The 16,029-nt window shown below is 36.4% G+C and overlaps 1 protein-coding gene across 3 annotated transcripts in view; it reads left to right on the forward strand.

The window, feature by feature from the left end:
- Positions 1-16,029, forward strand: part of PPFIA2 (PTPRF interacting protein alpha 2) — a 333,148-nt gene that overhangs the window by 304,882 nt on the left and 12,237 nt on the right. For 2 of the 3 annotated variants that reach the window (XM_050915647.1, XM_050915655.1), the window contains one exon: positions 12,713-12,794. In XM_050915647.1, coding sequence (XP_050771604.1) covers positions 12,713-12,794 — 82 coding nt within the window. Of the gene's footprint in view, positions 1-5,744; positions 5,754-12,712; positions 12,795-16,029 lie in introns of all 3 variants that reach the window. The other variant, XM_050915641.1, reaches the window with a different exon arrangement.

A 16,029-nucleotide genomic window follows, 5' to 3' on the forward strand; every position in this document is an offset into this window, starting at 1 on the left:
ACTACTTAGGCATCATTAAAATGTAATTAACAGTTTGTCTCAGTGATATGCCAGACATTTATAAACCTCCAACAAGAGTCTCTATTCATCCAACATTTGGTTATTACAGTAGATTTATTAGGAACAAGTCTTTCTCCTAAGGCATCAAAGAGAAATTAAGGAAGCTGTGTAGAATTTTTTAATTAGACCCAACATGTTCCTAAAATCATCTGAAAAGATGAACTTAAGTTGCCTGAATCATCCGCAGACGTTTACTCTCAGATATTAAATATATGACAGTTCTAGTGAATAGTAAAACTTTTTAAGTCTTACTATTTGTAAATTGAGCATGCACTCCTAGAAAACAAAAAATGAATGTCAGGGGTATTTAGAGCATTTAGGGTGTTATTCCATTATTTGGTGAAAATAAGTGATGTTGGGGTGTGACAGAGAATAATGCACTACATTTTTATTATTTAAACTAGCATTTATATTCCACTTCACTTGTTCTGTACAAAAGCTGTTAATATTTTGTATGTAATGTCTTCTGCCTTTTTTCTGACTCTTAGAGCCTGTTTGCCTAATGAGTAATTTCTTCAAGAAAACTCAGAGTTTAGGACTAAAAGCATTAATGGTGCTGATACCCTCTATGTCGCCATTACATTAATTTGAGTCCCCTAATGATTCAAGTAATTTGCACTCATCTAAATAATAAATTTTATTTGGTTAAGATGTGCTTTCTAGAAGGCACCCATCACTGAAATCTGGAATGGAGCTTTTCTCTTAGTACTTTTTTTCTAGTGAGTAATCAGCCTCCCTGTGAAAAATGGTTACCTAATTTCCAATTCTGAATTTTGTAGGTACCTTTTCTCCATGACTGTGTATACACTGTCCCAGCTGTACATAAAATCATCCTTCATGGGTGGTTTTGCACCAAATAATATGATGGTGCACAATAACTTGTCCTTGGCATTCATTTAGGGTTGTCATGATAAGCCCAAGCTGGGACCCAGCATAGGAAGTTTCAGGTCAGTCCAGTTTCTATCACAACTCGTAAAGGTTTGTGGAGGGTTCGGATACAGGCATAGTGTCCTCTGGGGCAGCAGAAGTTGATCAGCATGTGTCCCACACGACAATTCATACCTCAGAAAAAGAGTAGATAACACTGTGCCTAAAATCACATAATCTGTATCCCCCTTAAAAACACATATCCCCACTGACCTCATCTCAGGTAGCAAATTAAGGCACTTAACAGAAGCTCTATAAATGTTTTACTGTCCTTTTCACTAAAATACCATATGATGAACCCTTTATAAAAATCTTCTTTAATAATGGACTCAGCCAAACTTGAAATGTTATCAACAAATAGAGCCATGTTTGCTTCCCTTTTTGCTATAACTGTCCTAGTGAACATCAATTGTATTCACCTTGTCCACAGTTTTGCTCAGGAGTGATGTCAAATCGTCCTTACCCAAAAGCCTCACTGGTGGCAAATACAGCTCTAAAGAGTCTTGCTTTGTCTTTCAAAGTGCAGTATAGCTCTGAGTGCCAGTAATGTTTGATTTGATCTGCAACAATATGCAATGTTGCAGCAAGTAAGTATCTGCCTGAAGAAGGAAGCATGCTGAAGACAGACAAGACATATATGTCTTCTGTGTTGCATAGAAGTATGTAATGGTTGGTCATAATCACTGATATGTCAGAGGATGTGTTTATTTCATCCTGTGCAAGGCACCAACATAAGGCAAGGTTTGAGAGACATTTAAGTGCTATGTAGTCCTAGATTGGCACATGAAGGTGGATTTGACCTTGTGCATGCTGCTAGTACAGTTTGAGACTGGCCTATGCCATCGCTTCCTCAGCAATCCCAAATACAAATTATCTCCATGAAAAAAAATTTACATGCAAGTCAGCTAGCCTGGATCATACTGATGGGATGCCAGCCCAGAAGCTGATAAATTCCCCAGTTTATTAATATGAGTGTTTGAATAACAACCATTACTTACCTCATAGCCAACGAAATAACTGCACTGTGTCGTAACGCTAGTCATCTGGCGGTGTTAGGATGAGTCAAGCAGAGCTTTAGCTTCACTTTTTCTTCAATTTTGTTTGATTCGACTCTGCACAAGAATCTATTAATTCCACGTTTCCAAACCAAGCTTAAGATGTGAGATTTATATTTTTCAAGGAAATTCAAAGTAAACCATTCTTTCCTGTGAACCAGTTTTGGGGAGATTTACTCCACAGGTACAGGTTTTTGTTTGCCAGATATAGCCTCCTGCTTTCAAGTGAATTGCAGAAAAGCCTTGTTATGCCAGGACACGTACATAGGCTTACATACATGAATAAAGACTTGTAAAATCAAGACCTAAGTAATTCTTATAGGTAAAATTACAGTGTAAAAATAAATTCTTAGTATTCATAGCATTATAATTAACATTGCAGAGAGAACTGCAATGCTGTTAAGTCTCAGCTGATTACAGTAATGTACATATTAAACACCAGTAACTTCCATAGGAACAGAAGAGCATGTTGTATTAATTGACTCTTCTTCCTTTCTACCTAGGAAAAAAAAAAAAAGAATGATAAATGTTGATAAATTCCTTTGATAAATTTGATAAATTCCTAATAATGCTTCAGTCCTTTTCTTTTGTTGGTTTTCATTTGTATATATACTTCAAAAATCGGGAGATGATAGAAAGAAGTCACAAAAATTAGGCCTTGTGGTAATCCACATTTAAATAAAACCAGTAAAAGAAAATAGAACACTGGGACTTCCATTTTTTTATGGGCAAATCTAAGTTGTAGAGCCCTGTCAACGGGCTACTTGAAAAAATGTCTAGGCAGAACTTTTTGTGGAGTAAGAGTTTAAAACGCTGTAGTTGTCATTCAGTTGCTTTTGAATCCACACAATGCCCCTTTAATTAGGTTTTATGTGTGCAACTGCAATTAGAATTTGACATAGCGTATTTGTGACTACAAATAATCTCTGTCCTCTGCAGTACACAAATAGCTGTTTCTAATGATTTTCTTAATTGCACACGTTTTGAAAAAATGAATCCAATTGTATTAAGGTCTTTTTCTGTGCCATCCATCTAATGTTCCTGTATACTTAATGCTTATTAAACACCATTATATCCTAAACGTACATGATTTATTTTTTTACAGTAGCTCTTAAGAATATGATGCCTTTTTTTCGCCAATCTTTTATTTACTGAATCTTTAGGAACATTCAAGTTTTGCATTTAATTTCTTCCCTTCCTACCTCATCTATGAGAAACTACTCGATGCTGTTTAGTAGCTTTCAGACTGACATTTAGTTCTTCCTCCCTTTCTAGCAAAAAATACTGTGTTCAGTAGCTATTATTTTCTATTTTCTCATTCCAGTGGAGGAAGGAGAGGTATTCAGTGTTCTGATGTGCAGTTTAGGATTGTCTGCTGTGTTCACTATGGTTTTCTCTTGGCTGGATCGGTGTCTAATCCTTGAGACATACATAAAGATGAATTTTTTTTTAAAACTTAATTCCTTCAGCAAACATTTTTAACACTTACTGGAAGAATCTTTCAAATCGTTAGTCAATCAAAGCTTTTGCAATGTTAAAAATGTATCTTGCTGTTACATTAGATACTCGGAGCTTTTTTAGCATTACAAATGTAAGGATATATGGGTATTTATCTTGCAGAGGATTATTAAACCTTACTCAGATTATTCTGAGGATGAAAAAATTGATAGGACATGTTTTATTCTATATCTAACTCATATACTTTTTTAAATCTTGTATTTTTAAAAATAATATTTTTATCCTTTGCCAAGTTTATTTTATTCTTTTCCTCATAAAACATAAGGATATTTGTATCAACAAGTTGCAAGTTTTTAATCAAACAAAAACAGAACAAAGCCCCAGTCTCTGCCTTGTCTACACATATAGTCCTATCTACTGCAATTTGGGATTTCTGGATCTACCATAAGCATCTACCCTCACGCATGCAGCTGGCAAATATCCTGTCAGATTAACTGTAGAATTAGGGTTTAAGGGAAGAATGGATAAAACACAGCAGAGGAAAAAATTCTACGTAACTTTTAGTTTAATATATGTCTAAGGAAAATCGTTGTGTTCCTTCAATAAAATGGTGATAAAATGGTTCTTATGAAAAGGTGAAAGCTCAAATTTAAAGATCCATTTTTTTCTGCTGTATTTTATTTTTCTGTGGACAAGATGCTCAGGAAGTGAAGGAATGTCTTTTGATCCTCTGCTTCTATAATGGGGGAGACTGGAATGGCCTTCAGGTCTCCTAAGTTATCCCCAAGAGACTACAAACTGCCAACTCATTAAAGCTGCCCGAAAATTACTCATATTCCAATTAATCCCCCTGTTTATTTCCCTCTACCCATACCCAAAGGATTATTCAGAGGAAGATGTAAGAAGTGGGAGTTCTGGTTCAACAAACTCTGGAAGGTCCAAAATTAAAAGCTTTTCCAGCAAATGTGTTCAAGTCAGTCTTTACAGTTAGCTCAGTAGAAAATGAGCATGAATTATGAATGCATATTCAATTCTAGTGCTACTTCCATCAGATTTGGTGATTGATTGAATAGTTCTCTAGTCCTTTATTTATGTTGCATACCTTCGTTGTCCTTTCCTTCCTTAATTTTCCTTTCTTAAACTTTCTGTATGTAAATTTGTCATTTGTTTCCATCTACTTTTCTGTATCGCACTTTCTCTCCTTTCTCCCAGCTGTTCTGCTGATCTCACACACATGAAAACAAAATTTAAGATCTTGAAACCAGCGCCCTCCTGAACTCACTGAAATGTCTGCAACCTCTTCTTAATTAATCAGAGCACAGGCTTTTCACCCCAATTTTTCTACAGCTACATCTACCAAGCATTTTTATATCTCTGTAAATCATTTGTTAATCGAAATATAATATTCTGAGATGTCTGGTTTTCATTCAGGCATATAATTTTCTTTTTATGATGGCAATTAAAGGATGCTGAAGGAAGTTTATTATTGGTGATGGCATCCCGCTTTCTCCTACAGATACTGTTACCAATTATATTGGCAAGAATAGGTTACCTAGAGGGCAAATCACTCATACCAGTATTGCTACTAATCTAGTATTAGTATGACTGCTCAAATTAAAATACTGCATGGCATGAATAACCATTACAAATGTTAGTCACCAATGTGCATGAAATCTGCATACTTAAAAAAACCCCACACAACGAAAACCTGAGTCTAGGTCATTTATGATTACTGTAAGATATTTTGCTAAAATATTAGTAAAGTGCACATAGAAAAGTAAACCTTAGTTTGTAGTCCACTCAATTTTACTGTGTCTCTATAGTAATTTGCTTAAATCCTCAGGTTTGGGATTTTCAGGATTTTTGGTGTTACACAAAAATCATTATGAAATTATTCAAATCTAGGCAAAACGCTTTGATTTGAAAATCTATTCCACATTCACTGTGTTTACAGATCTTTGGCATGAATATGTATTGTAGATGGTAGATGTGCTGTGCTGTGTGGTACCTAATAAATAGCCAACATCAGTTTAATGACAATCTCATTTTGAAACATGCATCTATTCTTCACCAGAACATTTAACTTCTTTAAAGCATTCAAAGACCAGTTAGAAAGATTTCCATAGTTATAATGGTGGTATTATTTTATCTATCATATGATTTTTTTTTTTAATGGACTACTATATGTTCATTAACATTTATGTGCTTTTTTTTTCCATTCATCTCTCTCCATCTCATGAAAAGCATATCTGGGTAAGTTAAAACACCATGGCTGCTGAACATATTCATTTTCAGCACCATGTTTATTTTCTATGTTTTATTCTTATTTCTTTTTGTTTTTCTGTGAACCTTATGTAACAAATCCATGCAGAAAACTGACTGAAATGAAAACTTTCAGAGTCTTCAAAATAACGGTAAACCTCAAAAACATACACAAATTAAGGTCAGGACTTGCTGCTGCAGGGCTTAACATAATGGTTTAACTACTTGGAGATAACTGCTGTCAGTTTTTCTAAATAAACACATTTTGGGAGGTCTAAAGCCCAGAATCATAAAGATATTTGAAAGTTTAAGTCAGTGAAAAAAATCATGAGAGTGAAGGCCTAGATTAACAAATGCTGTTAAGGCATAAATTCTGTTTAATTAAATCACAGAGGACTCAAACTCGTAAACGCTCTAGTAATCCAGAGTACACAATTTCTTTTTTTCTGTGTGAGCCCTCATGCTGTGTAGTAGTACAATAATATTTCATTTGCGCATATAATTTTACTATTTTCTTTTTCACCAGTTCATTTTTTTTATGGGTTTTTTTTTTTTGTTGACCTGATATCAAGTTTAAAATCTTCATCTCCTCTTTGATCTATCGTACAGATGTTATTTTTTCTTGAATAATTTTTGGAACTTAGGGAGAAAATTTCATCTGTTCAAGGCATGTATGAGCTATAATTTCTAAAGGTGTAAGGATAAAAAACTCAAAGAGAACAGAGGTTACCATGTTAATTTAGAATATGTGATTATGAAATGGCTTTATAAAAATAGATTTGATACCATTTAATGAACCTGGGAACTCTGGGTGTCTCTAATGTAGTACAGTACATACAAGATTGCAAGGCTATGTATTATGCAAGTCTGTTTTTCACAGGTGTTTTATTATTTTTTTAATAGTAACTCTCAGCAGCTCTAATTTGCTAGGGTCTGTATTAAGCATTCCTGAACATGCTTCATTTAGCTTAATATATGTCTTCAGAAAAAAGAATGCTGCCCTCCACTTTGCATACACTTAAAACATACACCTATATAGAATAATTACAGTATTGTTAAATCTGCTTTGCTAATCTGTGTTATCTGGGATGCCGTTAAATTTAAAGTTATACTTCTTTGTTTCATAGATTTAAAAACTTTAATTTATTAGTTGCATCTTGATTTCTGTATTTCAGTCATTTTTTCTGAAAACTCCTTAAAGATGGATATAAAACATCTTGTAAAAAAAGGAAATCGAATTTTGCCCATTGTTCTCAGTCTGACTATTGTATCAAGTATTAAAAAGGAGAAAGAATGAGGATTTCAAATAATTTAAAAGTCGGGTCACTTAAGTGCCAAAGTTGAAAGAAGATCTGACCCAGTTTTTAATTAGTGCACTCTTTAAGTCAGATGGATCCTTTCAGGTTAAATTAAATCAGCATTATATGGCAATATTAAGGCTGAGTCTCTTTTTTTTTTTCCTACTTCCTACTTTAAAAACATTTATAGTCTTGGAGAAAATAAATAGATAAAATGTAACTTGATATTTTTTTATTAGACATTTAATATTATTATTAATTTATACAAATTCAACTACCTTGTTTTGTCATACAATGACCTTAGCTACAGGATTCTAGGCTCTTTGAAATATTTAGCAGATGACAATAGAAAAGATAAAATCCAAATCCACCTTAATTCATTAGAAATCCTCTCTCCTGCATTGTGGAGTCTTTGAATGTGAGTATGTTAGCTTTCGAGAGGCAGATGTGTTTAATCTTAACTTGAAATCATAGGATTACTCAGATGAATGTAGCATATTTGGTCCATCGTTTCTGTCTATTTCTCTTCTAGAAACCAATCATGTATAATATTTTGTTGTAAACTAAACATTTTAGTATTCGTGATAATAATAATCATGATACCAATTATATCAGTAATAATAATAATAATCAGAGGGTCTGCTAGGTGTAAACACTCTTTTGTTACTTTTGAGAAAGTGTCTATGAGTAAAGGCCATTTCATAGGATCTAAATTGCCCATTAGCCAAAATTTTTAAATAAATTCTGCTTGTATTTTACTAACATTATTTGGCTCTTGACTTCACCGTGCCTCCTTTTCAATTTATCTATCTCACATTTATGATTAAATTTTAACTAAGAGACATTATACTATGCGCAATATAATATCCCTGAGGACTTTCCATGTGAAGCCTACTAGAATTATCAGAGTAAATTATTTGCAGAAATATGAAGATCTGTGTTGAAACATTGTTCAGGTTTCATCAAGACAGCGACTGGACTTTGTGTACTACACAGAGTGTTTGCATTATGTGTATCAGAAATCCTAAGCTGTTATTTCTTGTGTGCTTCATGGCAGGGAGCCTCATCTTAGTAAAGAAAATTGAATGTCACTGAATGACACGCTTTAAATCAAGTTCTTGTTAACTTCCCACACAAAGTCTATTTAAAGATTATTCTTATTTTTAACAAAGTTCATTGAGTTTTATGCAATGAGTTGGTGAGGGCTGCTGATACAGGGCTAGAATTTTCCCTGTGCAAGGGAAGGATATATATGAAATAGAAAATTTGCAGGGTAATAACATAGTTTTGCTCTTATCGTTTCCCCCTTCCTTTTCCTCCCATGTACCTCTGCTGTCCAGAGGGATATTGAAGCATTCATAGTCTCCATGGTATGAGACAGTTGTGCTCTCAGCTTGGTAGGTGGATTTGGGCAGTTGTACTTGGCTCTCAGAAGAATGGTGCTAAAGAAAATGGCCCAGTGTAACAGTATCTTTAGGAAGTAATTTTGGGGAGGATTAAACATCAGAAGTCAGTGCTAGGGAGGCAGCCCCGCTTCTCTGACACACAACTCCACAACACAACTTGACATGATGTGATTTTTCTTTTCTATCTTTCTTTGATAAAAGAGTGAAGACAGCCCACTTTATGAGGCACTCCCTCTAAAACAGACAAATACAAGCATCTCAAATTTTGGATGAATGCTAAACAGTTGATGTTCACGAAATTTCCTGACTTTGCAAAACCAGGCTCAGGGTAATGATATATTTTAAATAGCATATTGCCATACTCCCATAATGTCTCCAGGAAGAGGATTTTATTCTTGAACAGTAATAATGTTATCTTTAAAAATACGGCTTTAATTTGAAATTCATTTCAGTGGTAGTAAGTGGTTTAAAGCCCTATCTGCAAAATAATAGCGTTTATAGTAATGCCTAATTAATGTCAATTCTTCCTTATCAGCTTGTTTTCATATGTTGCCAAAAAACTAAACGAGCATGGAAATAATTACATTTTAATTCCCTGCCTCCTTACCAATGCAAAGTGGACACATTACAACATGTAGTACTCTTCTGACAAAGTCTTAGGAGGAGAAAATCCCCATGTTCCCCTGCAAAGCATCTTCCAAATTAGAGAAACTGTATAATGCTATTCACGATCTCCAAACCTTATCTTTGTAATGAAAGGGAGTGACAAGCTTTAGGTCTCTTCTTCCTTCTGTCATCAGTTATATGTTTTTATAAGGAAAATTGAACTGCAGTCACCAATATTTCGCTTTGGGGACCTTCTGTTTTCAGGAAGCCAGTGACTATCCCACAAGGACACTAGTACATTCAGGCTGTTCTAAAATATTCGGATTATATTGCAAAATAGGTAGATCACCAGATTAATTTTTCTGATGATTTGCGCTATTGATCAAAATGATACATGTTTTTTCCTACATGACACAACTTATTTTGAAAGATAAAAGTTTTTTCTATAGTGCTAGTTCATATCAAAAAAACCCCAGAGTTTTCTTTGACTGCCAACTGAAGAATATCTCTTTTAGTCAAAAAACAGAAATTCTGGGTTTAGTTCTGGTTTAGAAATTGAAGGTTCAGGTTCCACAGATCTCCTAGTGTGTATTAAAAAGTAGTCAAAGAATACTGTTCAAAAAGTAAAATGTAATTTAAATAAACTTTAATATTGGAGAGGTGTTTAAACGAAACATCTAAGGGAAGTTAGTATAAGTTCTGAAGCATAAAATTCTTTTTAAGGGAAAGAAATATTATAAAAATCCTTTTAGTATTGCACATCAATAAGTGAGGCACAGGCCTTATGATGGCTGTATTCCCTGTGCATGTCCAAGTAAAGGATTTTAACTTTACACTAAAAATATTTTCAACCCCAAACACTTTCCTTCTACATGCCAAGACCCTTTGGATTATGTTTATCATACTGTAGTCTTTGGCTATAGCGCATATATATATAGGGTATCCTATTTCTGGCCTGGCCCCATTTTTTTCACCCAAAATCAATAACCACAACTATATTTTAGCTCTGTGAGCCAGACTGCCTCTGAAGTAACGGAAGTGCTTTCCTACTCTGGAAGAGTATATTTGTTTGAGAAGCACTGGAATAATGCTAAGCCTCCACACCAAGCCTCAGGCCAGTTCAAATGTTGCAAAGTCACAGAAGACTCCCTAGAAATACATACTTTATAATTCCAGCATAAAGGAATTAAGTTTTTCATGGAAGTGAGACCTTGAAGTGCCAATGCCTCCTCTGCAGGCACCTCAGTTCCTGAGACCACATAGGGATTTAACACCACATCAAAGAAATAGGCCAAAACTTCCTCCCCGTCTCCTTGTAGACCATGTGCGGCTGCTCTCCTGCTTGGAGCAGGAGACCAACACAAGCAAGGAAGGCCAGTGGCCCTCAAAGCCATAATCTCCTTTTTTACTTACTGTGTTAGCCAGTCCCGCTCTTTCAGCTGGGATGGGTGAAGAGAATAGCCCAGATAAGGAAAAATCTGGGATCAGGTTCCTCCAAGGATGGTGTCTCCACGGGGCTCCCAGCTGCAGAAGGGGCTGCTCCCTGGGCTTGGGCTGGTTTTGGGGAAGGAACAAGTCGCCCAGGGTTTTGCAGAGTCCATGCTCTGCCATGGGACACCAAAACTGGCCAGGTGAGGAGGAGGCATCCGTGAAAGCTTGGCTCTCCCTGAGGACAGCCATGCCAGCTCACAGCCCTGGTGGCAGCAGGAGCCGTGCAACCCCGTTGTGGCACCTGAGGGAGGTACAGCGCTGCTGTAGCTTCCAGGCACCCCGCAGAATCAGCTCCGAGGGAAGGCTGCAACCCAAATACCTCATCCACAGGTAGCTGGGAGGTGGCTGTGTCTGGCCATGCCTTAATTCTGCTTTCCTAAGCAGCCAAGTGTGTATGTCTCTACTGGCCTTCACTGCTTGTCTCCCTGGGAATATGGGATTCCTGCACCTTCACCAGCTACTGAAGGTAACATGGTGTTCGTGTACCCAGAGAGCAACTTCTTCTCATTTTACTGAGTATTTTGCTTTCACAGAAAGCAAGGATAACTTTACAATGTCTTTGGACATCTGAGTGACAAAGGATAAGGTATGCTGCAAAGGATGTGTGGGAGGAGAAGCTAGATAAACTTCAGTAACGCTGTCAAGTATTTGTAGTGTTATATATTACTAGAGCAGAAACATAGAAAGTAAAGCAGCTGTCTTTCTATTAATATTCAGAGCCAGGGATTTAAACATGTATGCAAAATTACTATTTGAAATCCATTTTCTACTGAAGCCAAATTCTCTCAGTCTGGCCCCTCGGCAGGGCAAAAATCCCAAAAGGAGTACTCCTTACAAGTAAGATCACTCTATCGCTTTTATCTGCTGTGATTTTGTAGTACATATATTTGAAAGACTGCTAAGGCAGTGAAGAATTGCCAAGGGATAACTGAACCACAAAGGCTGTAGTTATAAAGGAGGACAGAGCAAAATTGAAGCTATAATTCCAAGATTTCCTTGTTATGTGGGAATGTAAGCAAATTTTAATACTACATTAGCATAGTCCCTGTCTAATTTGTTTTTCACTACAGCTTGTTGCAGAGAGCATTCTTTTGTGTTTCACTGAGTAGGAGGCAGCTGAAAATATGTTGTTAAATACCAGAAAAAAAAACTTTTGAAGGACTACTTTTTCTATGCCACCACCACAGTGGGCTCTTTATTCCTGCTCTATGACTAAAAATGTCTGGTCAAATGGTTGAACGTGTTTAATATAGAGCATTTTCCTGATAGTCTAGCTGACTGGCCTATACATAACTTTACCAAATATTTAATACCGCTGTATTAACAGTATATTTTAAGCTTTGAGAAGGGTGTTTTACATACACACTCTTTGCAGTCCAGAGAAGCTGCAGATGCAGGAGTTGGATTGGTATCTGATCAACTCAATAGAAATATACCTATGTATATATGTATAAAATTGAGAAACCACATCAATTCTGTAATTATAAAAATGTATGCATCAGTAAACCACGTGGATTTCTTTTGTATATAAATAACAAAAAAGAATTAACATGGAACTATTAAAGATGCAACCAACTCTTAATTAGCCACGGATGGGTTATTTAAGATGCAGAATAGCTGTAGTCCAGAAACCCAAGAATTGTGCATAGCTGGTCCAGCAGGGTTTAGGGTTTCAAACACAGAGACCTCTCAGACCCGGCTGCATTACATCCATGCTGGGCTCAGGTCTAGAAGTTGGCAGTTTTGGGCCTTTCTGGGTCATTATCAGACCAGAGCTAAGCTAGTCTTGGGAGGAATCCCTCAGTTTTCTCTCTTCACCAATGTCTTCTATGATATGGGTGATCCTTTTATATAGGGTATCCCAATTCTGTATTGCTTCAGCTAAGAACAGAAAGAAACCTCGCCTTTTGTATGTTAGGTGTTTAAAGGGATGTCAAAATGCACCAAGAAAAAAAAGAAGAGTTGGGAATAGATTAAGGAATACATTCAAAAAGGGGAAGGAGCTGCATTGTTCACTGATGTTTTCTATGCCTTTTCTATGCCTGTCATCGTGCTTCACTGTTGTTACCCTTAACAAAAAGGCACGGTTGCATCTATATTGTCCCTACGCATACCTCTGCATACTTAACATTTTTTGATCCATTTTTAGACATGAACTTCTGGAAGAAGCTCGGAGAAAGGGTTTGCCTTTTGCACAGTGGGATGGGCCAACTGTGGTTGCCTGGCTGGAGGTAAGTGTTGGCCATAACTTGGAAATGTGAGTCATGTTTGTAGACTGCTTCTGTGTGCTCATCCTTACAAATTCTAAAAGAGACTGTTAAAGTCTCCTCCTCTCTCCCCTGTGCACTGCGCCATGAGCACTAAGCAGATTTTGACACTGGATAGGGTAAATCAGAGACTAGAGCTGATAAAAGTAAGACAGGATTACACAGGGGAATGAGGACCGGAAAAAAGGCTTATCAAATGCACTCCAACCCCAAATTTTTGAAATCTTGCAATTTCTCAGTCTCTAAATATCTAAGAACTCCACAGGCAGAGTTTATGTAGGATGATGTGCTCAGGAGAAAACAAAAATTAGCTATCAAATTTTATTTGAGCTTAACACAGAAGCTACATCTTCAGAATTTTTAATAAATTTAAAGAATTGTAACTTTCTGTCTTCTAAAAATATAATGGGAAAAGACTGATTTACCTAGATATCACTCAGAACAGGAAAAAGAGGTGTTCCTCTCGGCACTTTCACCTGGGCTGTGGGAGATCCAGGTTGAAGTCTCTCTGATTTGACAAGCAGTGCCTTCATCTCTGAAATCCGATCTGCAGAGAGCTCTCCTTTATTTGGAGAGCCTAAATGAATGGATTTTGGAACCTATCTGGAGAAACATTCAGCAGAACTGTCCATCAATTTTGACAAAAATCAATGAATGTTTTAGGTGAAGGAACTATTAAAAAAATACTTACCCAGATGCTGAGGGGAGGAAAAGGCAGAAAGTAAAGATGTTCTTATACAAATAGTCACTTTTACATGGCAAGGCTGTATCACTTCAGTGGAGATACAAGCTCTTTGTTGGCTCAAGGTGTCTATTCCTTGTCTATACGAAGCGTCTCTGTGTATTCCCACCTATTCTCATGTCTGCCTTGGGTGTCATCCATTGATTATCAGAGAGAATTTGTAGAGTTTTTCCCTTCAATTAAAAAAAAAGGTCCCTCTCCAAAGCTTTAACAGGAATATGTTCAGGGAATAAATTAAGGATAAGGAATGAAAGCAGCTAATGTCTACAAAATTTCTACTTCATATTGGAATTTCTGCAGGTACCTAATGAAAAAGATGAAACGAAAACTGCAGAAAGGCAGTTCAAGCATTTGCACATGACCTGGGAGAATGGCATGGTATCTTCCTTCCCAAAAAATAGCCCTGTTAATATGGAACATTCATTAATTTAGCCACTACCTGACTTTTTCATATGACTTTGAGAGTTCTGTAACCAGATTTGTATCAGTCGGAAATATTCAATATTACAATCAAAGCTGATTTGCTGGAAACGTGAACATACAAAGGTCTACACATTTCTGAATACTGAGAAAAATCTGCCCTTGATGTCCTCCAGGGTAACCCAAAATTTGAAGACATTTCTGACAAGTTAAGCCCTAATCTTTTTTTCCCTTGATTCTTAGCTGCAAAATAGAATATGCTTCCCACTGTCTCAGAGAGGGGATGTAAAGGCAAATTGATATCTATGAACTTTTTGGAAAATATGATGAGAGTAGCACAGAAAGCCCATGAGGAAGTTTATGTTGCAGTATTCAGTGCAGATTGAATACTGATGATAAAAAGATATGAGGGTAGAAGTACTGTATTTATTTGGTGAGCATCAGTGCATTCAGTCAGCAGATGGACACTGTGTGCATTTCATACTGTCTTGGGTAAAATATAGTATGTAACGTTTCGACTAAAAACCGAAATTAATATTAAAGGAGACAAAGGCCCAAATTAAAGAAGTATATATGATCGCAGTTGCGACATTTCCAAACTTTTCAGGGCTTAACTTTTCAGCCTTAGCATTTATTCTGGTCATTTGTATATAGCACAGACATAGTTAAGATATATTTTAAGAACTGTCGGTTTTCTTAACTAATTCTGGAAAAGTATATCAATCTTGATATCTGGGTTCTCTGCCTAGAACAGTTACTGTGCCCTCTTTTTAGAGACTGTTTTCATCTAACTGCATTTTCTGGTAGAGACAGCTGTTTGTTAAAGAACTCATTTGCCTAATGAGCGGCAAACATTTGAATCTATTTCTGCAGGGTGAATAACTCCCAGTATTTATGCTTTCCTGCTTTTCAAGTGCATGTATGAAAAAAATTAATGTCAAATTAAATGAGAATATTAAATACATTTTAAGGCAATGTGTAGTTTCCTCATGGCCCTTTGTTTAAGCGCAGCTGGGTGTAATCTACATAATTTTTGTTTTCATTTTTTGACTTTCATGAAACTTTGTATTTCGTCACAGTTAGTTGGAATGAGACCATATTTTTAAGGTTCAGACTAACATTGGATGGAGGGCTCATCCCATCAGTGGAAGGGCTTTTTGAAACATGATGCAGTCATTCCTCAAGCTCTGTGATACATCAGCAGTCAGCACAGAAAAGCCTGACTGAGCTCTTTTGGAATCACGTTCAAGTCTGTTTTCTCTGTGACATAAAAGTGATCTAACAGCTGTCTTTTAAGTAAATATTTCCCAGATGAGGTATAGACTTGTTAATAACCACACAGTACTTCCCTGTACTGTGAGAAATTAAATAAAAATCCTTGCAATTTGTCTCTGCTTGCCAGATTTGTTGGTGAATTTACTGATGGCATATTTTCACTCATTTCTTTGACCTTGTGTCCTCTTTTAGTAAGCCATTATTAAGAGAAAAAATAAAATAATGAAATCAGCTAATTCTGATGGCCTATTTGAGATGCACCTAGCTAGGTCTGTCTTTGTTTTCCATTGTGTTATCCCCAAATTCTCAGACATTACAGCATTCACAGCTTATGTCCTTCTCACAGTTTTTGCTGTAGCATAATGTATTTCATACTGTGGCAAAAACTTCCCACATGTATGTATCCCTGCTATGGAATTATCTCCTTTGGGAGCAAAGAGCTGTAGACACTGACAGGCATATTAATGAGGCAGCACAAAATGAGAAGGCTGAGAAAACCGAGAAGAATTCATACTCAGTAGGTCCCAGGAAAGACTGCTAGGAGTGGAGAGTACCTCTTACAAGGAAACACTAAGTGGTGAAGCAAGGGGCTGTTGCTGACCTAGGCTGGTAAGACTAACATAAGGAGAGGGCAAGCGTGAAGTCGCAAGTACGTATCTTCTAAATCCACAGGTGATGTAGCTGTGCTCACATTTTGCTGCAAATTCTAACCAGTATTTCTAGGTGGGATGTGACACCATACCACACTGTTCCCAAATTTAC

Source organism: Gymnogyps californianus, chromosome 1, assembly GCF_018139145.2.
Source record: "Gymnogyps californianus isolate 813 chromosome 1, ASM1813914v2, whole genome shotgun sequence".
Taxonomy (NCBI): domain Eukaryota; kingdom Metazoa; phylum Chordata; class Aves; order Accipitriformes; family Cathartidae; genus Gymnogyps; species Gymnogyps californianus.